The sequence below is a fragment of the Pelodiscus sinensis genome, chromosome 1 (assembly GCF_049634645.1).
Source record: "Pelodiscus sinensis isolate JC-2024 chromosome 1, ASM4963464v1, whole genome shotgun sequence".
In the NCBI taxonomy this organism is placed as follows: Eukaryota; Metazoa; Chordata; order Testudines; family Trionychidae; genus Pelodiscus; species Pelodiscus sinensis.
The window spans coordinates 12332891-12359952 of NC_134711.1; the positions used below are offsets into that span (position 1 = coordinate 12332891).

General features: G+C 40.4%; 1 protein-coding gene and 1 long non-coding RNA gene across 14 annotated transcripts in view; one reads left to right on the top strand and one right to left on the bottom strand.

The window, feature by feature from the left end:
- Positions 1 to 27062, top strand: part of LOC142820490 (uncharacterized) — a 49625-nt gene that overhangs the window by 22132 nt on the left and 431 nt on the right. Inside the window, exon 2 of the long non-coding RNA XR_012897722.1 lies at positions 25669 to 25766. This is a non-coding gene — a long non-coding RNA (uncharacterized LOC142820490). The remainder of the gene's footprint in view (positions 1 to 25668; positions 25767 to 27062) is intronic.
- USP6NL (USP6 N-terminal like) overlaps positions 12315 to 27062 on the bottom strand; it is a 239654-nt gene continuing 224906 nt past the window's right edge. For 10 of the 13 annotated variants that reach the window (XM_075907624.1, XM_006130656.4, XM_075907816.1 and 7 more), the window contains one exon: positions 12315 to 16126. In XM_075907624.1, coding sequence (XP_075763739.1) covers positions 14682 to 16126 — 1445 coding nt within the window. In that variant the 3' untranslated portion in view covers positions 12315 to 14681. Of the gene's footprint in view, positions 16127 to 22273; positions 22325 to 24415; positions 24459 to 27062 lie in introns of all 13 variants that reach the window. The other 3 variants (XM_075908157.1, XM_075908288.1, XM_075908229.1) reach the window with 3 other exon arrangements.

Consider the following 27062-nt stretch of genomic DNA (forward strand, 5'->3'; position numbering starts at 1 on the left):
ATCCCTTCTGATGGATGTTCCTTCACCTTCTCTTCTTTACCCCCAGGCTGGAATTCTGAACGGTGCCTTAAAAAATTCTTTACTCTAAATCTTTCTCCTTGGTTAGTTTTTTTTTTTTTTAACTAACTTAGGTTCTGAATTTAGGCTGGTAACTTATGGGTTTGGCAGCCTGCCAAAATCCAGTTTAAATAAAATTTAAACTTGGGGAGAAGACTGCAGCATGTATCACAATGGTCCATCGCTGTATGTAATTATCAATGAAGAATCCATTGAGTCTCAGAGGCCAAAGACAGTGCTGCTTGTTCAGCCTTTGTGCTCAGAGCTATTGAAGGTTTTTTAAATTCTGAAAAGTCAGAATGTAGAAATGAAGCTTTCATATAAGTTCTGGCCATAAACCCTCCTTATTCCAGCAGTCTTTGTCTGCATCTTTGTCCTTGATTTCAACATTTCTTTATACCAAGGACCTCTGAACTAACGCTGTAAAGAACTTGCAGTGCGGCAATAAGTTTCTTGAAGTCTGTTAGAATTAATGTGATTCATTTCCCTTCTGCTGCCTCTTAGCATTGTATTGCTACTTCAAATACAGAGACCACTTAACTTGTTCTGGAAGACTTCAGATGTCAAGGCTATGAGGTTTTTGAGCATCCTGTAGCATTTACAATGCAATTTCATTTCAAACAACATCTTTTAAACAATATCTTTAAAAGAAAGAAAAGCCACTGCAAAAAAAAAAAAATAGAAAACGCTTTCCAGGAAGGATTAACAATGAGCACACGGAGAGAGATGTTTGTCTGACAACTAGAACAGACCAAAATATTTGGCAATATATAAAGGATGCTCAGCATCAACCAGCGTTCGGATCCGGCATTTTTAAATGGACACAAAAGCTTCATCTTTTTAAAACTAACAGAATAAACTGGGTGAAATAGAAGCCTAAAGAAACACACAATTTTAAAAATTGGAGGCCAGAAAAATACCTATTATTTATATATTGCCAGTGCCTCATGAGATGCTTTACAAAGGGGTATGATTTCCCATCTCCCAGGAATTCATTAACTACAGCCCCGAACCGGCAAACACTGATGGAAACCTTTACTTTATTTTTCTTGGTCTCAATCTTCAAGCCCTGTAATGTATGTGCTTATTGTTACATAGGCAAATAGTTCCATTGAGGTCCTCACTTAAGTCCTGTGTGTTTGCAGGGCGAGGATCCAAGACAGTGGTGAGCAATCCAGCGGGGTCTTTGTATAGATTGAGACACATTTTGGTTCCCGTTGCCCAAGCGCAGGGTTGCCAGATTCTATCTGGTTTCCATCTGCGTAGGGTTTTTTTCTTACTATTAAAGGGACACGCATGTAAAGCAAAGGCATGGGAAGTGAGGAGGATGCTGACTGCTCACAATATGGACTGGGATGGGCAATAATTTTTGACGGGGGGGGGCACTCCAAGATTTTGGAAAGTGGTGGAGGGCTACATTCTTCCATGATATTAATGGAGGAGATGTGGGGTCTTGGATAGAGGTTGGGTGCAGAAGGGAGTTTGGGTGAAGGAGGTGGTTGTGACCTAGGTCAGGGAACTGGAGTACAGGGTTTTGGGATGTGACCTAAGGAGAAGGGGATTGTGATCTAGGAGGGGTATGCGTGCAAGAGGGGGACATAGGGTTGAGGGGGGGGACAGAGGGTTGGGGCAGGGAGGGGCTGGGGTGGCCAGAGGCAGGCTGTGTCCAGGAGACTTACCAGCCAGCAGCCAAACCTGCCTGCCTGCAGAGCTTAAAACATTTTCCAGCCAGCCAGCCTGCCTGGCCCCATGCTTCAGTGAATAACTAAGCCGAGGAGAAGGGGTGTGGTTCTTCTTGGCTGCCTGTTATTCAAACAAGCAGTTCCCGGCCAATGGAATTGTGCTGAGGGAGGGGCAGCTCCTGAAGCTTCCCCTATCCTCCAGTTTTGAAACAGAAATGGAACCTGGCAGTATGTTTCTTCAGAGTGTGTGGGGCTGCAGGGGAAGCAGGGGAGAATGCTTGGGGCTCCCCACTGCCTCTGTGGGCCAGATCCGGTGGCTTGACTGGCCGGATGTGGCCTATGGGCCGTATTTTGCCCAGGCCTGACAGACTGAGAGAGCCATGCACTGCTCCTGCCTCCAGTCAAAGCGCTGCTAAGGTATAATTAGCACACCCAACAAATTCTAGGTACACAAGTGCAGTTAGGTACACAAGGTACACAAATACCCTATCCCAGGAAATCATCTTGGTTACAACAATCTTGTGGCCCACTGAAATGGGCCACTCGAGCAGCCTACTTACTAGCCTGGGTTGCCCATGGCTGATCTAAGACAGTGGGAGGTTCACATGCAAGTTTGTTCTTTCCTACTTTAACATATCTGTGTTCTGCTCCCCAGTTTAGACTGATTCTTTCATCCTTGGCACTGATACAAACGTTAGCATTGATTAGTCAAAAGGCAAACACAAGAAGCCTTTGCAAACTGATCCTACAATACTATGTACTGTACGTTTAATATTAACATACCAGTCTGAGTTCAGAGAGAAACAGTAGCCAGTAGCTACAAAAGACTCTCTCTCAAGCCGGTAATGCAAGCCGACTGACGATAAAAAGTGGTTGATCAAAAGCATTGGAATGAGAAATATTTTGAGATAAATTCTGCTAGACATAAAGCAGCACTGCAGTGAGGATTTTTTAGAATTAAATGTTAAAATAGTGTTTTGGGGGAATCAGGTTAAATTTCTTCAGGGCCCTTTTAAGCTTCGCCCTATCACTTTCCTAACGAAGGGGAAAATTCCACTACTGGTTTGTCACTTTAACTTACTATCATTAATTTATGAAGTTACTTATAAAGTTTTAAGTTATATTGTAAGTTACAACCAAGTACCAACCAATTTTCATTACAAACTGCTCTGCAATTGGAATATAGTTTAGAACATGCAAAATTAGGAGACTCTGTTAAATATAGTCTAAAATAAAACAGTGGTCTAAATAAAACTGTAGTCTAAAATAAAATTGGGTGTGCCTGTTGGTCTGAGCACCAGATACGAGGCACAAGAATGCTCCTCACCACCAAGCAGGCCAGGCTATGCCTGCTGTAGCTCATCTCTTTGAAACCAAACAGCCTCTGGCCACACAACCATGTACAGTCCAGGTCTGTGCTGAGCTCACCCTCTTTATGCAGGCTAGTGATAGGTATACACCAACCCCCACAACCTAAGAGCACTTGTCTAGCTCTGTCCAGCCCTTCACCAGACAACACTCAGAGAAATAGGCCGATACACTGTCCCCAAAGGAAAAGTGCACTCTGTCATTTGTTTGGCTCAGCAGAGGAAGGACTTCAGGAAAGCATCACATCACTGAGATGCATCATATATATAGTAGCCCAGTGTCTGTGACTAACGCTGAAATGCTGGCTGTTCCCTCTGGGTAACGCTGTTGCCTCCCTGGCTGTTCCCTCTGAGCAGCGCTGTTGCCTGAGTTATGTCCTTCGCTTCCCACCGTGGCGCTCGGCTGACTTCTGCGCCGCTCACCTGGGCTGCCGCAGGGGAGCAAGTGGTGCAAGCGACCGTTTGGACTCCACGGTCCCCCGAGTGAGAGGCAGGAAGGGGAGGAGAAGAGAACGAGAAAGACAGAGAGAGAGGCAGGAGGAGGAGAGCAGAGGGGGGGGAGGCAGGAGGAGGAGGAGGGGAAAGAGAGAAAGCGAGAGACCGGAGGCTCAGAAGAGAAGACCAACGTGGAGGAGAGACCTAAAAATCCCTTCTTATGACGGACTAATTGGCTAGTTTACAAGAAAAACAAAGAATAAAATTTAAGAGACAGTGAATAAGGATCATTATGTAACCAGAAAAAAAATATGTAGATAGGGAGAGAGTCTAAAGCTTCTTTGCCTCTAAACTTATAGAGGCTAAAAAACCTTTGTCCAAAGCAGCTTCCCTCACTTAAAGATTTCCATCCAACATGGCAGAATCCCCATTTCTTGAATGACAAAAGCCTTGTCCTTGTTGCTTCCTCAGTGGTGTCCTTTTGCTGCCTTTTTAGACCCTCTAAGTGCACTGTTGTGTCTCCAGTGGTGAGAACAACCCTCCCCACCCAGGGCTTATTCTCATGTTTTGTCTCCTGTTGCCGTCCCATCCCCCTGCTGACCTGTATGTGAATGGACCTTCCAGTCTGTCGGCCTACCGTTCTTAATGGCATGGCCAACAGATAGGGGAAGTAAGAGTCTCTCTCTCTGAACCAAAAACTTGTTTGCCAGCTTTGCGTTGGAAAGAGATTTTAAAACAATGTCTGTATCTATACACTACTCCTTAAATATCCTCTGTACAGACATCGTGTAACATGCATGGGAATTGGTATGGCATCGGCTTTTATGAGATACCTCCCTTGCCCTGCTGTGGATAAACACTAAGAAAGCAATGCGGTGGGTGTGCAAGGCCTGTCAGGAGTCACTATTACAACACAGTGAACCCTTTACCAGTTGGCGTTGAGGGGTTCTTAGAATCACAGCAATGTCTGAATCTTCAACCCAAGATCCTCTTCTCTGCCTTTCACCAGTCAGTTAGACCCTGATCTACAGAAATGCTGAGCCCCCAACATGTTCTGCTCAAGTCAGCAGAAGTTGTGCGTGCTCAGCCCTCTGGGGAAAAAAAATCAGACATTTTTAACCTCCTTTCGTCATTGGTGCACTAACGTAGGAATAACACCACAAATACCAGATGGGGGTGTCATGCGCAGTAACAATGGTTAAGTGCTCTGTAAGTACAAAGCATTATCTCTATGGATAGAAGCAATTATAAACCCAAGACAATTGATTGCACATATTTTTAGCAGTACAGTAAGAGAGGAATTTCAGGGACAGCAAATACAGGCTGTGGAGGATTCCAGATTCCGTATGCAAGGGTTTCAAACACTGCTCACTGAAACCAGTGGAAAGACAGACTAAAATGGCCCTTGAGTCAGGCTCACAGGTAGCAGTGGGTAGAGGGTCTTGAGGAGCTCATCTCCTTGCTCCATTGTCCCCTCCACCTGAGCCCCTATGTGCTAGGCGACCAAGGTATCAGAGACGATCCTACTGGCACTATCCACACAAAATCAAAACCTAATGAATCAAACCAAAACAGGCTTTCGCTCTCATAATCTGGAACTTTTTTTTTTAAATATTGGGTAGTTCAAACTGCATACGGCACGTATGTCTTTCTGTGCATCTGGCCACTAACCCAGTATTGCATTGGCAGTTAGACTTTTTCATTTGTTACTCCAACCAGAAGCTAATTATATATTTTGGAAGTTTTGGCCTCCTCTTGTAGGAGATCCTTCAGAGCCTCTATTTAGAGAGATGAAATATACCAGATGATGATTCACCTCTAAAGGGAGAGGTCATATTGAAATGATTACCAGGGCTGCACAACTGTGATTTTGGAGGATGAAGGCTCCTATAAGAAAACACTGGGGTGAGAAGGGAAAATATCATATGGCTGAAAGTACTAAGGATAAGAATCCTACATTAAAAGTGATCTGCGTATGCCCTCCCCAGGCTGTACCGTTTTTTGTGCCAAAGTCATAACTTTTGGAAGCATTTCAAAGTACTTCACATATAGTTTCAAGGAAGTTAAATGGGTGCACAACATACTGCAAGTACCCAATGTAAGAGGCACCCAAAGGCTTGATGGGATAATTCACATGACTGCAATATCGGCACAGAGGAGTGCAACTTGTTCAGGAAGGACAGGTAGGATGAAAGGAGGGGGTGTTGCCTGATATATCAGATGTGTACACTTGCGTTGAGCTAGAGATAGGAATAGGAGTTTTTGGGTAAGGATAAAAGGGGTAAAAGACAAGGGTGATGATGTGCTGAGGGTTTTTAATCGACCATCTATCCAGGAAGGAGAGGTGGATGAGACTTGTATTAAACTAATAACCATCCAAAGCACAGGACTTGGTGACAATGGGGGACTAGAATTAGAATTCAAAACAATCTTGACCAACTGGAAAAATTATCTGAAGTAAATGGAATGGAATGCACTAAGGACAAATGCCAAGCACTGCACTTAAGTAATGACAAATTGCACAAATACAAAACTAGAAATGACTGCCTAGAAAGGAGTAGTACAGAAAAAGGACATGGAGATTAAAATGGATCAAAAACTAAATATGAGTTAACAATATGGTTCTGTTGCACAAAAACAAATATTCAGTGATGCATTAGAAGGAGTGTGGTAAGCAAGACACGAGAAGTCTCTGTTCCAACCTATTCACAATTGATAAGGATTCAACTGGAGTATTGTGTCTGGTGTTGGACACCGTACTTCAGGGAAGATGTGGAGAAAGTCCAGAAGAAAGCACCAAAAATTAAAGCTCTAAAAAGCCATGACATATGAAGAAAGCTTTAAAAAGATCTGCAGAGGGGTAGCTGAGTTAGTTTGTAATAGGAAAAACTTAAACTACAAATAGTCTGGTAGCACTTGAAAGACTAACAAAAGACCAGGTCTGTTTAGTGTGGGGAGCAGAAGACTGCAGGAGGACATGACAACAGTGTTCACATGTGAAAAAATATGTTCTAAGGCAGAGGAGGAGGATAAATTGTTTTCCTTATTCACTGAGGACAGACCAAGTAGTAATAGACTTAAATTGCAGCAAGGGAGATTTAGCTTAGATATTAAGAAAAGCTTCCTGTCAGGGTAGTTAAGCACTGGAACAAATTACCTAGGGGTGGTTGTGGAATCTCTGTCATGGGAGGTTTTTAACAACAGGTTGGACAAACACCTGTCAGGGATGGTATAGATACTACTTAGTCCTGCCTCAGTGCACCAGGGCTGCACTAGATGACTTACTGAGGTCCCTTCCAATGCATTTTCATAATTCTAAGATTTATTTGACACATGCTCTTTTATAAAGTTATTAAATAATCTAAATTCTTTTCCTCTCTCCAATTCCTTCTGACAGAATTGTGTTCCACTGGGAGCACAGGAGAACAGAACAGAATGGCACAAGTTTCAAAGCAATTTGAGAGCCCATGAAAGTTAAAATGATGGGGGAATTATGCAGCATTCAACAGCAGTCTCACCTTTGCCATTAATGCCTTGGCAAGACTTAGGCTGTCCAGGAGGGGCGGTGGAGGAACAAAGTCATTAAAATTGAATACCATTTTGTGCCTTTCAATAAAACACAAAATTTTACTGTCAGAACAGCCATGAATGCTTACAGGGAACAAGGGACTCATTTGATTGTTTATGAAGATAGGGTTGCCCATCAGGAGTTGAAAACACTGATAAAACAATAGCTGGAAGTGAAACTTGAGTTAGTAGCTTAGTAGTCTGGCTGCAGAGAAGGAGCACCTGATGATGTTGCTTATTAACGCCTTTTGCAATAGTGTGCTATGTAGCAATATCATGCTTTACAGCAACAGTGGTTTAGAGTGGACGAACTCCCTTAATTGCAAATTAATTACTTACTCTAGCAGTAAAAGCTTGTTAATTCTACAGGCTATTTGTTTCCTGCTGAGCTTGCAGCTACTTATTAAATATTTCCATAGTGGCAATGTGCCTGATTTATCTCAGTCATAGTTGCCCCCCACCATTGTAGCAGCTACTATATAAACACAAAAAGGTAGATGTGATCCCTGACCCAAAAAGTTTACGACCCAAGGCCTTGATTATGCAAAAACATATGGAGGTCAATCAGTGGGACTCTCGGTGTACAAAGTTAAGCGGCTGCACAAGGTCCAGAGCATCAGATGGACAAGCAGTTGGGGAGACATGAAGGGGTGGGGGAAATGGAGACTATTAACTATATGTATTTTCAAGCAACCACACTTTTTTATATAATCTCCTACAGAGTTTTACTCCACAGCCCAGCTGATTTCTTATAGGCAAAGTGGTGGCAGTGGGTCTTGAGGAGGAGCTTGAAGGCAGTACTATGGATCAATGCAGGCATCATGGAAAAGATGATGACACAGGAGCTAAAGAGAAGACATTTGTCGGCATGACAGACAGGTAGGCAGGTCAGGTCTGGTAGCAGAACTGATGGAACAAGAAAGGCAGACAATGACAGAAAGGGGCAGAATTGAGAAGGGTAGGACAAGAAGCCTGAACTTGAACGAAAGCACTAAATCTTAGCAGCTGGATTGCTTGCCTACTTAGTGTCAGCTTAATCTTCTGTAACAATTAGTTTCTTTACAAAAGAGTTAATTGGTGACTTTCAAAGAAGCTTCAAGATGCTAGGTTTTTTAAAAATCCATGCCGCTTAGTTGGATGTAAAAAAATCTTTATTATGCACACATTAGGCCAAACACTGCTGACACAGACCTGATCTAAACTAGGATATTAGGTTAATGTAACTATATAACTCAGGGATGTGAAAAATCCATACCTCTGAGTGACACACTTAAACCAGCCAACCTCCGGTGTGCGGTGTTAGGTCAATGGGAGAATTCTCCTATCATCCTAGCGACTGACTCTTGAGGAGGTGGAGTACTTATGTCAATGAGAAAACCCCTCCTTGTGGCATAGGTAGCGTCTTTACTGAAGTGCTAAAAAGCACCACTGCAGTTTTGTAAATGTAGATAAGCCCTTACACTCCCATGTGTTCCAAAATGGATCAACTGCACAGGGTTTGTTTGGGGTTTTTTTTTAAGTGAATGATGGTGCACCTCAATGTACCTAACTTCAAAGGGTAGGTACACTCAGCATGTTATGAAAAAACAGTGCCCTGGAAGGTCTCTGATGTTGGACTCCCAAACAAGATAACCAAGAATTGCAAGTCACTTTTGAAAATTAAGGCCATCTTCTTTACAACTTATGATCAAATCTCAAATTATTGTAGATACTCAGGCATACTCTAAACTGTGCCCACTTCCCCTGATGTTTGTGCTGGGCCCATAGGTGCAAGATTTGTACAACAGGGCTTTTGTCTAAAAGCCCCTCCTGGTGGTGATGACGGAAAAGATTTAAGTATGGTTTTCTGATGCAGACATTGCAGGTGGCTCATTATCTGCTAGCCAAGGTAGATGTGGCTTTTACAATAGCAGGCTGAACAGCCCTTGTGAGGAACCTCCAGAAAGACAAGTTTGGGGAGAAGGCTTGACCTAGATTTTCTCTCATTGAACTTGGAGTTCTTTTTGTGTTGAGAGCATATGAAGCAAAGTGGGTTAGACACTAGTTGATAATTATCTTGAACACATACCTTTGTAAATGGCATTGCAAATTCAGACTATACTGAATATCTTAACATCCATCAAGAAGGCAGACATAGCTTTTATCTAGTAGATTCCCCTTCTGAATTGCACATGCATTGCTAAATGTGGAGGAAGAGACCCAGATAATATCCACAGCTGTTTCCATAACTCCAATCTCACCTCTAATGCACTGTCTCACTATGCAGCATTATTCAAGTCACTGTTCTACAAGAGTTCTTGGACAAAGCAAGCAAGTAGACCTACATCCCAGTCAAAGGTAAAGTGGTGGAGTGGGAGACAAAACAATAAGACAAAGAGGGTGAGTGGAATGGAGGGAAACATGCATACATATCCTAGGAAGAATTCTTGAAGTGTAACATTATTTTCAGAGGTTAGCACCAATATATCACTCACCAACACACTTCTGCAAGTCTTTAAAAACCCCTTGAAAAAAAAGTTTCCAGAACAGGAGAGACTTAGAACATGCATAATATGTAACCATGTCCCTAAATAAACTTTTATCATTCAAGGCTGTGGATAAACACATTCAATGGCGAGTTTTGCTTTGGATGCTGTTTGGAGAAATCTGAAAAAAGACACAACCTCTGTCATCTTAACCATCTTGACAGTGTTACCAATGAACAGCAACAGATGAGCAAGAATGGAACACAGTTGTTTGGGAAACTCCAGAGAATGGGTCACAGGAAGTCAAGGGAACAAAGGGAAATGAGAAAAATAAAGTTCAGCATAGCTTGGGTTTATCTGAGTGACCCAAATAATAGAAGCAGAACGACTCAATTTCAAAAGCAGTGCCAGAAGCCAGACAAAAGTGTTGGTTCTCAGAAGATTCATATTCACCAGTTTTTGTATCTGTAAGAAGTCTGACTGGTCTTCTGCTGATGAATTACAAATGAAGTACAAACAAAACTAGTCCATGCTAGGTAGTAGAGGAACAAGAAACTCAGAACAACTCCGGTTCTTTGTTCCAGGAAAACAAAAGCCTTTGGGCACAAAGAAGTCCAAAACAGTTTCTTTTCTCATGTCTGACAGATAGAGCAGCCATTTTAAAGGCCATGTCCAGATTATTCCAATCAGGGTTCTGATTTTTGTTATGAGTCTGGCTATCTCCTCATTGTAACATGTATTGAAAAGCACTTCCATTGACTTCATATTCCCCCAAAGGAAAAATGCTAAAACAAGTTATGCAGATTAAAATGCTCAGCTTTCAGCATGCTAGGTTCAGATCTTTATAAGCTGCCATGTTTACAGCACTCTTAAAAAGGTATTTTCTTCACTGAAGTACTAGGAGCCGAATGCACACTGCTGGAAAAGTAACGATGGGCATCTGATGGCCTATATTGTGCAGGCAGTGTAATGGGACTCACGGGGAGATACAAAAAAAAAATCTATAATTTGCTGGTCCAATTTCAAAGTCATATCTAGGATAATGTGAAACTCAGAGTAGGAATCTTTAGAAAATCTTCTTGGAAAATGTGTGTCCCCCTCGGGGAATCAAAAGGATTTACCTCTCTGCTTCACTAGGTTGTTCTGTCTTTTTGACATTTTGATGTTGTTTACTGTTCAAATCTAATTTTGGAATTATTGAGTGGTTCAAAGGAGTATTTTGACTAACATTCAGACAGCTCTCTTAAGCTATGGCCAAGGAGTTGCTAAGCTCCACAGCATTGGTGCTGGCACTTCTAAATTTATTTTTGTGGGGAATGCTGAGATGTGCGCTACTTTTCCCAATAAAGGCTCAGTTCTGATCTCCAGAATGTGGGTAGGGTTACCAGGTGTCCAGTATTGAACCAGACAGTTTGGTATTTTCACCTCCTGTCCTGTAAAAAACTTCAGAAAATACCAGACACCTTAAATGTCCAGTACTTTCTGATTTGTTCCCAGCCAGGAGGTGAAAATCCCAGGCTATCCAGCTCAATATGGAGGCAGCCTGACAACCCTAGTGCTTACTGGGTTCCACAGGGGAGCTGTCTGGCCCCGTGCAGGAAGGCAAGAGGGTGGGTGGCCGCTGGCAGCCTGTTAGGGCCAAAAAGACTCACCACACATTTCTTAAAGGGGCCATGCTGTTTGTTTTTGGTTTTGGGGTTTGTTTGGTTTTTTTTTGCTTAATTCTCGGGGGGGGTTTTGTTCAGTATTTTTTCTGAAACTATCTGGCAACCCTAAATGTGGGTACAGCTCCTACTAAATTCACCAGTATTACTGAAGGAAAACCTGGGCCCTAAATGTGTTTACATGGTTATAATGACTGTTTTCCATGTTTTAGAATTATAAAAAGCAGAGAAAGAAAAGCTCCAGTCCGACGCCAAACCCAGTACACCAGTCAATGCAGAATTGTCTGTATTGTAAGCTATAGATAAAGCTGTCTCCTGCTGTTTCCTATAATATTGAGCTTTTTTTGTAACTAACCTGGATAATCCCTTTGATGCTTGCCATGCATTTACCTTAAATAGGCAGATGAAGTTTACCCAAAATAAGATTTTTATTTTATAAACTATAACATGCACTGTCCTCTCTGCACAGTACAGATCACTGATACACAAATCCTTAGTAAAATTATATGTGCAGTCTGATTAGGACAATTTTATAGGCCCAACATGTCAATAAGTCCACAGCTGTTGACTGATATAGGGTCAGAACACTGGGATAGGGTAGGAAAATTATAATGACAGAGGAGCCAACAGCGCATGCGCGACCTAGATGGCGGGGAGTGGGGTGGGTATTGCCTTCTTGTCCCTGGAAGAGACCAGGGCAGCCAGCCCTAAGAGCCACATGGAGCCCAGGCCCGGAGCTCCAGCTGCTGCCACAACAGCAGCAGCTCCTGGCCCCCACTGCCTCCTTTCCCCCCCATGTCAGCAGGCCTGATGACCGTTCCTACTGCTTGTTTCGAAAGCCATGGGGCTGGGTTTAGAAATGAAGACGTCATCGATATATTGTTACTTCTAAAACAGTGAAAAGACACTTTAAGAACGATACTGAGATTGCTCAGTATAAGAGAAAACACATACAGACAAATAGGGCATACTTTATTCAAGAGTATACCATTCGTTTTCTAAAAATATCCTGGGAAGACCAGAAGTATGGCTTTCTCTACAAGCATACACATGGTAAAAAAGACACAACAACGTAGACCTTGTTATTATTATTATTATTTTTAACATGTTAAAAATGCAATCACATCAAAATAGAATACACAGTTAAAAAACTGTTGTAGATGGCATAAGAAAATAGTGTGTATATATTTTATATATAAAAATCTACAGTATTTACTAGTGTTGATACATATTTTGGAGCAGTCCCAGGCTGCTAGCACAAAGTAATTTATACAGCTTTATTTTTTATGAATCACAGAACCATGGTTAAAACTTTGGGATTATTACACTTAACCACATTATTATATACATACATTGCTAAGCAGCTGCAAGCAATCAGAACTAAGGTAAGCCTCATTCATCATCACGATTTCAGTTTAGAAGTTTTTCAGTGTAGTGCTTAGCTACTGTTACTTCACCGCAGTTTTCAATCTTTAAAATATCAAACTGCACAGTTCATTAAAAATTACAACGCTCACTATATACACAAAAGAAGCACATGAAATATACTAAACATTACTTCCATTTTTAAAAAAACATTTTACTTCTGTACCTTAAAACCTAGACAGCTAACCTGCAGCAAGAATAGGCACTACAGCTCATAAAGTTATGTTTTCTAGTGTTCAATGTATTCTGCTAAAGCACCTCTCAAAACAAAATGCAAATGACAATAACCTCCGCAAACAAAGGAAGTTTTTACGTGTCTCAGAACTGACCAGTGTTTTGGTATTTAAGTATTATAAATCTTTTCTGTTAAAAACTCTAAGGACTCAGTCTTGCAAGAGGCCTCTGACCCTCAGCTCTCATTAACTTCAAAGAGAGTTCAGAGTGCTTAGCAATTCCTACATTCAGCATCTCACAAGACTGCACACCAAGTACGCCACTTAACCTGAAATTTTTTTTTCTTTTCACAGTGGATGAAAGCAAAGGAGAATGTAGAATACAAAAGGCTGCCAACACAAATTTTGAAAAATATATTTAATTACAAAGAGCCTATTAAGCTTCTTATTAACAGTCAGGGTGGCTTTAGCGTAACAAATCATACAATCTCACAATGGCGTGACAGTGCAACAGCATTTGCCCAACCCTGACCATGCACCTATTGCTTTCTGGAAAAAGGAGGGCAAAAGCAAAACATGTAATTGAACTGACATTATTGAGCTCATGGGAAGCAGCACTGAATGCATGCCCATTATAGGGCTCTCAGTTTTGGTTGGATTTATTCCTGGAGGTTTCATCACATGACAATCTTTAATTAAAGATTAATCTGTCATTCCTGGAGACTTCAGGACAATCTTAGAGAGTTGTTGACCCTAGGATACACTGGGTCAAAATAGCTACACAACCCCCATATTCTCTCCCCAAATTTCAAGTGACTGGCAATACTCTTGTATCAGGAAGAAGACTGTTTGGCAATCCCGTAGCTCACACTAGGACTGGTTTGCTAAGTGAGACCCCATGGTAAAGCTGCTTAGTGTGAGAATGCAGCACCATTTCTGCTTCTAGCAATGCATACATTATGCTCAAATGGTTCAGAAGACTTAAATGGGAACACAAAGCATTGCGTTAACACTGGATTTGGGTGCAAGGATACAGATTCTGTGCTGAAAGTTCACCCATACACTAAAGACTTGCTATACTCAGACTGCCCTGATTTTAAGCACCATTTGTCGGCCAGACCAGACTCTCTTTTGGCTCCATGGTTTTGCTTGCCTGTTCCTCCTAGCTGAGGGATAGGCAAGATAGCAGCCAAAGGAATGAAGATTAATTGGGAATTAGCATACCATAAGATTACATTAATAACCCAGAGCATCTCTCCAAGTCCAATCAGATCCTGGGTTACTGAGGCAGTTTATATAGAAAGACAGGAAAGGCCATCCAAAATGAATGGGTCATTTATCAAATAAATTAAAAAGAAAACAATTCAAGAGAAATAAAAGTACTTCATTAATGCAGCCCAAGAGTAAATGCATCTACATTTTAGACTCTTTAGTTATTCTCCATGTACATGTTTGTGTATTTGCACAAGCACACTTAATGCACTGTAATGTCAGTCAAAATGCAGTTTGCAAATGTATTATAGTTGCTAGGCAGAAAGCTCATAGCTCTGTGCAAATCATTTAAACTTCAGAAACATGGTAGTGTTAGATACATTTGCAGATGAGTCTATTGCTATTGCTATGTTTATCTGTATCAGATCCCTTTCAACAGGTCCAATGCAAGTTAAAAAGCTCAACTTTCAGCCAAATTTTAAAACTGTTTTGAAATAATATTATTATTTTATCAGCGAATTGCATGAACTGCCCACATTCTGTCTAAAATACTGGCTTGGACAATTATAAACACAACAATATATATTCTATTGTTTTCAAAGTTCTTGCCTTTTCAGTTAGCATTGATTGAGTCTCACAGAAGCACTGATTCATGCATAGACAACCCATCATTTTGGTTTCTGTAGAGCTGGGTAGGGGGTGATGAATATTGATATTGTGGTAAACCATGTTCTTCCAAGGTTGGTGAAGTCCTGTATCTTATTGGACTATCCACAGAAACAGTTGGAAGATTATGATCCTGAATAGATGTTGGCTGAAAGGCTGGGTACTTCTGTAAGTTACCCAAGTGGCTTTGGTTAGTATCTTGATTCCGTGGCTGCCCATATATGTCATGTCTATACATATACGCAGCGTCCGGCCTCTTTCTGTTATCTGGCAAATAATCCACTGGAGGAATTATAAATTTGACACCTGTGGGTGATCTAGAATTGCCAGGGTAGGCATCAGCAGGTAAAACTTCTATTCGACTAGAGGGTGAAGAAAAAGGATTTGGGCGATTAGTAGGGTAAGAGTTCATATGCAGTTTATCTGGAGAAAAATCTGTTGGAAAAACAGAACCATATGGTCTGCCAGAACTGTTGGTTCGATTCCCATGATTATACTGTGAAGGTATAAAATTCGCACTAATGAAGCTGGAGACATGTTTTGGAGTGTTTCCATGGTAAATAGGTGGGTTACTGTAAGATGGTGGTGGTTGTTTAACATTTGATCCATGATCTGACCCATCAGACTGAGATGAATACCTTGGGCTTCTTGGCTGGGAACTGACCACATAATTGTTGGATATTTTTGGTGGGCCAGGAATTTTTGCAACTTGTTTTCTAGGACTACTAGAGTATGTTACATTCCTGGGACTTTGTGCGTGAGCTCTTTCCAGCATTTCATCAATAGGATTCTCACTCTCATGGTCAACACCTGGAACATTATCATACTGTGATGCGTTAGAGCCTCGCTTACCTTCATCAACTTCCAAAACCCTCATCTTTTGCTTTACATTCAATGGCTGTGATTCACCAGGACTTGGTGGAGTGACTGAAATAGCATGGTTTACTGGCCCACCTTTTACCTCCACAATACGTTTTGTAGTCTTTTCAAAAACTTTGCTATCTGAAGGTTTATTCCATTTAGGTACAAATTCCCTTCTTGTATTTGAAGAAGCATTAGAATTTTGGTTAGCAGCTCCATTGTTATAGTGTCTAGAATAGTCTTGCACTGCTGACTGAGATTTTTTTCTGATATCTGAGTCATTCTTAGATAGCCCACTCCTCTCGGCTGGTCCAGGCTTTTGTTGTTTCAAAGAAGGTTTCTTTTCCAATGAATTAATTCTTGTTTGGTTATCTGGTGAATTTTCTTGTATTCTTTCAGGAGGCTGTCTCCTTTCTGTCCTTCTTGCTGTCTGTGTTCTTGATATGCTAGTATTGCTCTGTCCATTGAGCATATGAGTAAGATTAATCATGGCAGGCTGAGGTTCCAATGGAATTTGTCCCAATGGCTGCTTTGGAAATTCATCATCTTTACCTGAAAAATAAACAATAAAATAAACTGAAGCTTCTTCATATGACATTCCATGTGGGTCAGTTTAACAAACATCCACACACTCACATCCCTCCTCCCCCCAATAAAATACATGAAAGACAAAGGTCCAGACAACCAAATTCAATTCTGGATTAAGACCTCCAATTCAGTTATAGCTGGATCTAGTTTTTTGCTCTGGTTCATATATAACACAATATATATGGACATACACATGTTCAATAGGAGTTTATCAGCTGTGAAAAAAATCAGGTCACTTATCTATTGCCAGGGTAGGCATCAGCAGGTAAAACTTCTATTCGACTAGAGGGTGAAGAAAAAGGATTTGGGCGATTAGTAGGGTAAGAGTTCATATGCAGTTTATCTAAGTGCCTAAATATGATTTTAGACATACGCATTTGAATTTTTGGTGTAAATGTTTATCTTTGGAAGTTGTGAAGATACTAATAGACCTAAATATGCACTCAGTACTGCACTGGTTTTCTTCCTGAGTCTGCAACAACTAATGCGTTGCTCAGAGTTTTCCCAACCACCGGAGTGCAATCAACAAGACTCTCGGCTGTTTTACCACTGCTATACTGAACACTGTGGATGAAACGAAACTGGGAAACCTCATGTCATTTTTACATTACTGCTGATGGAGAAAGCACTTAGCAGGGGAATACTGGATTATACATAGAGGGGAGGGATCCCTCTTCATCCCTACAAAAGCCTTGTGGGGAGCAGTAGATTAGTGAAGTTCCATTCCACTGAAGCAGTTCAGATGCTCTGAAGGAAGGGGAAGAGACAGATGTTCCTCCCTTTCAGAAGAGAGAAACAAAAGAATTCAGTTATTAGTGACCTTCTACCTTGAGCCCATACAAGGGTCAAAACCTCGGTAAGCGTCCCAGTTCCATCTTTCTCAGAAGTTGAAGGTGAGATGTTAGGTTTCTCACAAGGCCATTAGCCTTGAGCTCATACTTCTTAATGATATACAGTTTGGGGTTTAGTCCTTTGGCTGGCAGACACCCAGCAAATTTCTGAAGTCCTTTTTATTACTTATACATGTATAGGCCAACAGCTTCAAGGGAATCAGAAATAAACTTAGCATAAAAATATTTGTTTCTTCACTTCATTAGTATAAGTATGCTGTTAGGTACACTAGACAACTATATCACACGGAGTGAAGCACAAAGCCAAGAGACTTCAAACACAACAAAAATGGGTACACTCAAAGGCTATGTCTACACTACATGCTTCTTGCGCAAGAAGCCTTTTGATCTAGAGTTTTTGCACAAAAACGTCTTGCACAAGAGCACGTCCACACCTCAAAGCGCATTGCAAAAGCCACGTGCTTTTGTGCAAGAGAGCGTCCACATTGCATGGACGCTCTTGCGCAAGAAAGCTCACAGAATGGCCATCAGAGCACCTGTACTTTTACCCGTAGGGGTTTCTTGTGCAAGAAACCCCTCTGGAGCATCCACACTTGCCTTTTTGCACAATAGCTGTAGCAATGTAGAAGTACATTTACCTACACTGGCAAAAGCCCTCTCTTCTACATTTTACTGCTGTTTTACTTGTGCAAAAGTGCATTTGAGGTGTGGACGCTCCATAGGTTTTGTGCAAAAATGACCATTTTTGCACAAAAACCTTGCAGTGTAGACATAGCCAAAGTGTGACAGCTTTTATTTTTTTTAACCATAGATTCTTGTTAAACACTGACTAGAGAGTTCACTAAAACTGATCATTACATTAGATAGTTACACTTAAAATGTTTTGTAAGCCTCTTTTCATAATGATTCTATTAAAAATGTACCGTCTAGCTGAAAAAGTAAGCTTTACCATTAAGTCTTTTTATGGTCATTGTAGTTAGAAGAGAACTTATTTAAATATCTAGGTATTTATAAGGCCCCTTCATCACAGAGCAGGTATGCAGAATGGGAACTTTTCTGTTCTGACAAAGGTGGCACTGAAAGACAACAGCACGTACTTACGAACAGCATGTAAGTGGAGAGTTCTCTTTTGGTTATGAGCACAACATATCTTACATCATTTAATGTTTAAATGCTGGTCTCTTAAGGAGACAAAGCATTCCAGATTGCAACCATGTCAAAAACATTAACAACAAACAGAAATGATAGCTATACGCCTATATGACTATTTATACCGACATTTCTTCTCAAATTACTTTATCCTTTCAGCAATCTTAACTAAGGCTAAGATTTAGTCACAGATATTTTTAGTAAAAGTCACAGACAGGTCATGGGCAATAAAGAAAAATTCATGGGAGCCATGACCCATCTGACACTTACTAAAAATATCCATGACAAAATGGGGATCTGAGAGTTCCCATACAGCTTGCAGTGGGGCAGCTATGCAGTGGATAGGAACTCTGGCCTCACCATGGATTGGGTGTTGGGAGTTTCTGGGTCCTCTGCAGCTGTCAAAGCTGTGAGCTGGAGATGGGGAGGGTACCTCCATCCACCTGTGAGCTGCAGGGGCATCCCCAGTGCCTGTAGTAGCGTAGAGGTGGGATGGATACTCTGCAGCATTCTCTGCACCCATGGGTGGCAGGAATACTCTCTCTCCCCCAAGCGCCCCAGGCTGAAGTCACAGAAGTCACTAGAAGTCGTGACCTCCATAACTAAATCATAGCCTTAATCACAGCTATTTTCCCATTATAAATTAACACAGGTAAATAAGTTTTACGTCCACACTCAACAAAAGTGTAGCTTCCCTACTTATGCACAGCACTGTCTTTCATACTATAAATAAAAAATGTTAGGTATGTTATTGTAAATGTATCTCCCACAATCTGTTTGAAAGTTTGCCTATAACTTTAAAAAAATCAAACAGCATGCCCATATAAACACCATTGTATTATCAGCTAAGTAAAAACTTCAAAGATAGGAACAAAATAATTTTGCTGAAAAATTATGTGGAATTAGCTTTTTAAAAATAGTTGGCAGAGAACTAATTTAGCATTTTGATTCTCATTGTTGTACTAGAGACACAGCACCATGCAACTTTCATCTATTACTCAAAAATCTGAACTTAAAAATTAACCTCTCATTGTCATCAGTTATTTGTATGAACAATTCATTCTGTGTGTGAGTAGTGCACTGAAGGAACTCTCAAACAAAATTGTCTCTAAAATATAGTGCTTAGAAATATTAATAGTGTCAAGGAAAATGTACAATGAGTTACAGCTTTGACAGCTAATTCTCATTGGAGGTACATATGAACAGGAGGGCAAAAATAGATCACTGGATAGCACATAGAACTGCCATCCAGGATCAGGGCCACATGTTAGATTCTGCATAGAGTAAAGACAGAATAAATAAAGACAGAATTTACAGTCTAGGAGTCAGACAGATAGGTGCACAAATCAGTAAAGCACGAGAAGAGTGTGACAGATGAAAAAGTAACAAAATGAGAGTTTAAGTGAGAAGCCTTTGTTTGCTACTCAGCTAACTAATACTAGTTACATAAATAGTAAACTGGTGGTCATTATCATTCTACTCCAATTGAAGTCTACACATGGTGTTCAAAGTTAAACTTACCCCTTTCCTGAGGTCTTGCTACACTGGTAACTTAGAACAAATTTCATCCTTCTAGCCTGACTATTCCTAAGCTTTCCAGTCTCTATCCCCGATTACCCTCGAATCAGAAGATCGCGTCCATCTCTCATAACTTGGCAATGTTAACAAGTTTCCTGCTACACAGAGTCAGCAAAATTCAATCAGCATATTTATGCAGGGCACTAACTCCTGATAACCTTGTAGGTCACAAGAGAGTCCAGAATCCCTATTCAGAGAAGTAGATCTTGCCGTTCAGACAGTTTTATTTAAAAAAAAACCAAAAAACCGCAAGTGAAACTTTCAAATTGAAGTTTAAGAAAATAAAGCTGTTAGAATTGTTTTCCCACAAGTTTCCAAGACACAGAAAAAGACATAAAAAAGAGAGACTATGAAGGGGCTAGCAGAAAATCCATAAATGTCTTCAAAAACCTGAAACAGCAAGTGCACGCAAATCACTCAGAAGAAATGATCAGTAGGAAAGAACTGACTGCCTTTCTGCATGGTTCTGTTTTTTCTTTCTTTCTTTTTTATTTCATACAGATTACCTAGAAACTGTGATGACAGGTGGTTTAAAAATGCTGAGATTTCTTCATAAAGATGGGCTTCCAAGACAATGTACCTAACATTACATCACAGTTAAAAAATTGTCCCATATTCTTTTTGGGGTGGAATTCACTCCCTACTCAGGCTCTGCAAAACCTTTATATCATTTATGTTCCACTTATTCCCTCAAACTAGTGTGTATGTAGAACATAAGAACATGTAGACTGTGTTTGTCTTCTGCACAGGAGTGAATTTCAGTCTTAATAAATATTCCCAGCACAAATGCCATATGTTGTTAGTTTTTCCCATCTTATTTGTCTCAATGAATTTGTTAAATTAAGAAATGCAGCATTTGAGAAAAACACTTCTGTATAATCCTAAACTGTCTCTTTTAATAATAAGAATTAAGTGAGAGTTGGGAAGCAAATACACACAAAATGCCCTTAAAAAGCATGTAAATTATACAGAAGAGATCTTGGTTTCATAATGCTGTTAAGTAATTTGCAACTTTCAGGTGATCCACAAGGAGTTTTTAGGATGTTGTAAGAAAATAGCCCATCATTAACTATGATGATGTAATTTTAACACCGATAATTTAGGGTGCTTATATGTAATAAATGTCTTCTTTAGAAAAAATGGCCCTCCGTCAATGTCCTCCGTGCTCAAAATGTAACTATTCAATTTATTTTTAAACAATCAATAGTTGCATTCATATTTAAATATGCATTCCAGTGCTCTTCCAGTACCTACATCAATGCATCAACTGTTTTCCCTTCTTGTTCATTCTTGAAGAAATTCACGTAGAGCAAATTGGAATCCTTTGAAATGTGCTTGGTTGAACAATACGTTTTTTTTTTTTTTTTTTTAAATTTGACACTTAAGGTCTCTTAATTACCATTAAGCTTCCACAAAACCTTAGCCAGAATATTGCAAACATTTTATTGAATTCTACACTGCTTTGAAGATTATTTTCTGTAATCATTTCGTGTAGTTCACAGTAACAGAACACATTAGCATGGGGGTGTGTGTAGTTTATATGATGTATGCAATAACCTGAATTATAGTTATAAAACAGATGTCAGAACAACACTACACCATAATATTAGTTATGGAACACTGTTGTGAAGCTGTTAGTGTCAGAATGAATTCTAAAGTTTAACAGCCAAAATGCACCAAGCCTAAAACTATTCTTTAGAAAGCTAAAACTGTGCACATTCTAACAGAGAGACACCAGGCTTTAGTATTCTAGGATTTGATTATAGGAGCTGAAGCTTAGAATCTGCATAGAAAACAAAAGGTAAGATACAAGATGAAAAAAAGATAAAGCTTTATAACTTCATCATAAGGTCTCCATACAACACAAATTAACTTGACCTCGAACTCAAACAGCAAAAGTCTTGTCTGGATCAATCAATAAGCATTTGTACACCAACCTTTAGCTACAGCCACATTACTAAACTCTGTTAGCTATGCTCAGTTTTTCTAACAGGCAAAGCAGCAAAACTCATACCTGAATCCCAGGCTCAGTTGTGCTCATTCACTAAAGTTTGTCCACATCTTAACATAACACAACCTGGACTAAAGACAGATGCAGTAGTGGCATGGTCCACTAACAAGAATCTTACAGCACAAAGGCATATCCCAAATCACTGCCACCTCCTACAAAACAAGCAGTTTGTTTTAAGCTAGCAAATGTGTGTTTAATACCTACTAAAAATCAACATGGAATCAAACAGGCCAGACTATATTTAATTAGGGTGTTGGTCACCCCCTGTAAATCCACAAAGATTATTAGGAGCTACCAACTACATTAGATGTCAAGAATTCATTGCTCTTGAAAACAATAAGAGCTTTAAAATTAACCTAAAAAATAAGAAAATCCTTTGAGGCACAGGAAATAAAAACAGGGAAAATAATTTGCACACCCATCACCATGCATCTTAATGCAAATATCTATAGCTCAAACTCTCAAAAAAAACCCATGCAAATCATGTACATGAATGTTGTGAAAAAGTCAGAGATAAAATACCAGGAGACACTTGGGGGATAGTAGCGAACAGGAAGACCACGGTATCGGGTGCTGGTAGGAACAGAGGAAAAAGAAATAGGTTCATATCCTCACCTTTAAAAAAGCACAATGAGAAAAAATAAAAAGAAATATGCAGAGTGAAAGAGCAAGCAAAAACCATAGAAACAGAGCACACAAGCCCCTCTGCTGAGAAAAAGTATGCAAATAAAACATCTCATGACTTGTCACAGTAACATGCCAAATATTCCCTTGCAAGTTCTGCATCATGTTCCACCACACGTCAGCCTAAAGCTTCACCGGCAGCCTCAGGCATGCTTTTACCTTGACCCCTTCAACTGCAATTTTTAAGCTCAATTGCTAAGAGTCTCCAGATATGAACACCTGAGAATTAGTAATAGGGCATTCTCAGGGTTGCTGTCTTAACTGGAATTTGTTTCCACCATTGATCCAAAGATTGAGTTTACTAACATTCAGGGAAACTAACTAGTCTGACTGCAGGGCACAATTTTATTATGTTCACAGTTATTTCTAGGCTACATATTTTATTAAGATGCATTTGCACCAAAAGATAATAGTAATGCAGCAACTGGAAAAAAACAGAAAATATGAAGTGGAAGCTGTCAGCTGGTGGCTGTTTTGGTAGCAATAATGAATATTATTATTGCCCAACTGTGTTGTTTTTGTTTTCTGGTCCTTTCAATGCAACTGGATTTTTCTTAGCCTGCCACTATTTGATGCATAGTGAGGTGTGAAACTGTATTGTTGTCTCCTTCCCCACTCCTTTAGCATACCAAAAAGGTAAACAAAGGGTTTAATTATTAGGACCCTCCTCAAAGAAAATCTGACAGAATCTCTGTACAAGATTCTCCAGAGTTGGTACCATGTAATTTTTGTTTGTGTCTGTGTGGAAGCATGTAATGATTTGGTTGCTCTGTGTCTAAAACTAGGGGAGTCCATTCATCATTAGTACCAAAAACCAGAGAGCACAGCAAAACATGGGGGGGGGGGGGGGGAGAAGGAATAAAGAAAATATTACTAATATGATGCTCATTTATTGGTGGTGGATATGGTAAAATATGTAAATTGGAATGAAGAAGAGATAAGAATCAATACAACTATTCCTAAAGTGAACTGAAATTAAGAGTCACATTAAAGGGGTTTTTGTTCTACTGCTCTTGATCTAACAAGTCTCTGTCACCACCCAGTGGAAATCAATCCCAACTGCAAGACTTTACAGATTAATTGCTCCAGTAGGCACTAACAGCTTCTTGCACTGAATAACAGACATATAATTGGAGTAAAGTGCTTTAAGTGCTCTCTCTGGTGAATAACAGTCTAGTCCTTAATTTCAGCACAAGCATATACGCACTTTGTTCTAATACAATTTTCAAGTATGGTAAAGGGTCAGAAAAACTGTTCAATTAAAATGACATCTTAGTATTTTGTGTTTATTTAGCCTCAGTGACTTCCTCCATCTTCTTTGCACCATTTACAAGTCGAAAGGGACTTTTTAAAATATAACTGCTTGTACGAGAAGCTCAAGCTGCTATCAAAAAGTCAGACTTGCTTCTTGCTCCTCAAAATGCCATCAACAACAAAAGGGAATTCTGTGGTTATAGTTTTGATGATGGAGCGTGAGGAAAAAGAATATACAGCTTGCTTTTCTGCAGCTATATAGGTTTGCGGTGCTGGCAGGTGCAAGAACTAGTTTATAATTATAAATATCCATTTAACAGACTCATAGGAGGGTTGTGCGTCAAAGCAAGGTGATTTTGTAGTCATTTTCTGGTTACATATGTAACATTTACATATTACATTTTATATCACGAATTCTTACATTTCTTGAGAAAAATTCTAGTTTTCACTGAAAAATTCAGTTAAAAAGATTGTAAACAACCAGCTGCAACATAATTTCATGTGTAGTGATATAAAAATGTATAAACTAAAGAGGTCAAGTAATAAAAGATTTTTAAATAGTGCAGAACCAATAGATAAAATTCCACCATTCCATGCCCTTTCATGCTTTTATAACATCAGATATCACACATTAGACAAGCACTAGAAAAGTTGTAAGAAACACATAATAGGAAAGTATTTTGGTTTAGTTGGTTAATAAATAAAGCATAATACAAAAATAGATACGTTTGTTTTCTCCAGAGATATAAGTGAAAAATCCCAAATTCCTCTGAAACAAAAAATAAATAAATAAATAAAAAATACATAGCATCAGAAAGAGTAAATTAAGCAGCTTCATAATTTTGTTGTGTTATTGACAGTGTCATGAGATCTATTTTGCTAACATTTACAGCTAAGGGCATACATCCTTTGGTAGATGATCACTAAAATATTACATACACTGCTGCAGAATTAACAGAAAAACATTAAACTGGAAAACAAAATCTGTGACCAACATAATAGTCAAACTTCTGACTAATTTTTCTGCACACAGAAAAGTCAGAAATGTGTGTGCAATTAAGGCATCCAAACTTTAAAGCAAGGATTACTGCATACACAGTGTATAAAATGATTAAGAGAACAAAGGCAGATTCTAAGCTTAGAATTTGACAGAAAAAGTGTGGATGTATAAAAGGAACACTGCCTATGACATGACCCCAGGCCAAATACTCAACTACTATTAATTGGTGTACCTCCATCAAAAAGGCTTTACAGACATGAAGATTTGGGTCACACAATGATTTTTGGGCCACTTCTGTACATTATGAATCACAATATAGTCAGTAAGGTTGCTGCAAGAGTGGACTTCAGAATTCAAAATCTGAAGATCCTAAACGGCTGGGAAATTTAGATTCAGGATCTAGTTTCCATCCAGTGTCTTAAGTGCTACAGAAAAGGTGGAGGCATTGATTTTGTTATTGGCTCTATGACTGAGAATAGAAATGAAGTTATTCCCACAGTTTAGGAGCATTTCAAAGGATTTTTTTTTTACATGAGCAAGTAAAAAATAAAAATTCTGTGTTGAGGTGGTGTTTTTGGTGTGTTTTTTTTTAATTCAGTGGCATAACTCATTACCCCATTGATCTACAGAGTAACAGCCTGTTCCAAAAGGATCCATCAGGATGACAGAAACTGGAGTCATGCAGAATTAGGCTATGTCTACAGTTGCCAATTTTAGCATACTACTGCCACCTCCTACAAACACAAAAATAAAGTTGCTCTAATAAGTCCTGGCTTTGGACTTCGACATTTCAGTGGGTGCCCTATGCTTCATGGTTAGCTCCATGACAACTAACTTGATTGTAATCTCAGTGTGCTCCTGGAGACTGAGTGTTCACATAAAATAAGTATTTAATAGTTTTTTCTCAACACACACGGGCGAACTATTCAAGCAAAACATTCAAAACAAACTTTGAAATTTTCTGTCCCTTCATCCCCAGGCCCTTCTGCTGAATAAAGGAAGGTCTCTGGTTCGGAGTTTAAAGTGATGCAAGAAGGAACCAAGGAAATGCTGTTCCAGGAGGAAAGTAGCATTACTGTAAGTGTTCGGCAAAGTTAATACCTCTTTTGATATCTGACCACAGCCTGCCAAATAGGGTACCTTGATGTTCCTGTGCTAACAAAGACTGACAGATGGAGAATTCCTCTGAGCTTAATTAGCTCTCTGCAAATTTTTGAATCACTGATCTTGATGCAGTCAAATGAAGACTATATTTTATGTTCTTTTTAAATGGTTTTAGTTCATAATGATTAAAGGTGAAACTATTGCTTGATGCAAGAATGTAAGAAAAGTGGTATATACTCTAATTTTAGTTCAGAAAAAGCCAACAAGCTTTTTTGTCCCAAGACAGCAAAAACCAGCTACTTAACTTCATAATTTGCTTTTCCGAGATGTGTTGTTCATATCCTTTCCATATAGGCGTGTGCGCTGCATGCACGCGTCATCGGAAGTTTTTCCCTTAGCAGTACCTGTTGGGCCAACAGGGGAGCCTCCTGGAGTGGTACTGCTATCTCAACTAGTATACAGGCAGTCCCCGGGTTACATACAAGATAGTGACTGTAGGTTTGTTCTTAAGTTGAATCTGTATGTAAGTTGGAACTGGCGTCAGCCGCTGCTGAAACTGATCAGTTTCAACAGCGGCTGAATCTGGACGCCAGTTCTGACTTACACACGGATTCAACTTAAGAAACCCAGGCGTCCCCAAGTCAGCTGCTGCTGAAACTGATCAGCGGCTGATTCCAGGAAGCCTGGGGCAGAGCAACTCTGCCTCGGGCTTCCTGTAGTCAGCCGCTGATCAGTTTCAGCAGCGGCTGACTTGGGGACGCCTGGGGCAGAGCAGCTGGGTTGCTCCAGTAGAGCCGCTCCTGAAACTGCTCTGCCCCAGGCGTCCTGATTCAGCCACTGCTGAAACTGACCAGCAGCAGCTGGGGTGCTGCCGGGTTGGTACAGTAGCGCCGAGGAGCGGTGCTGCGGGACCAACCCGGCAGCGCCCCAGCTGCTCTACCCCAGGCGTAGGCAAGAAAATCCTGGTCTGCTGGGAGGGGGAGGGAGGCACTAGCTGCACCCCCTCCCCCCCCCCCAGCAGACCAGGGAGACGCGGCTTTGCTCCCGGTCTCCCTGGTTTGCAGGGAGATGGGGAGCAAAGCCTTGGAGCACGCCCGGGCTGTCCCGCTGCGGGCGTGCTCCGCGGCTTTGCTCTGCGTCTCCCTGGTCTGCAGGGAGACGGGGAGCAAAGCCTTGCAGCACACCCACAGGGGGACAGCCCGGGCGTGCTCCGTGGCTTTGCTCCCCCCCCAGCAGACCAGGGAGACGTGGAGCAGCTTTTCTCGCCCC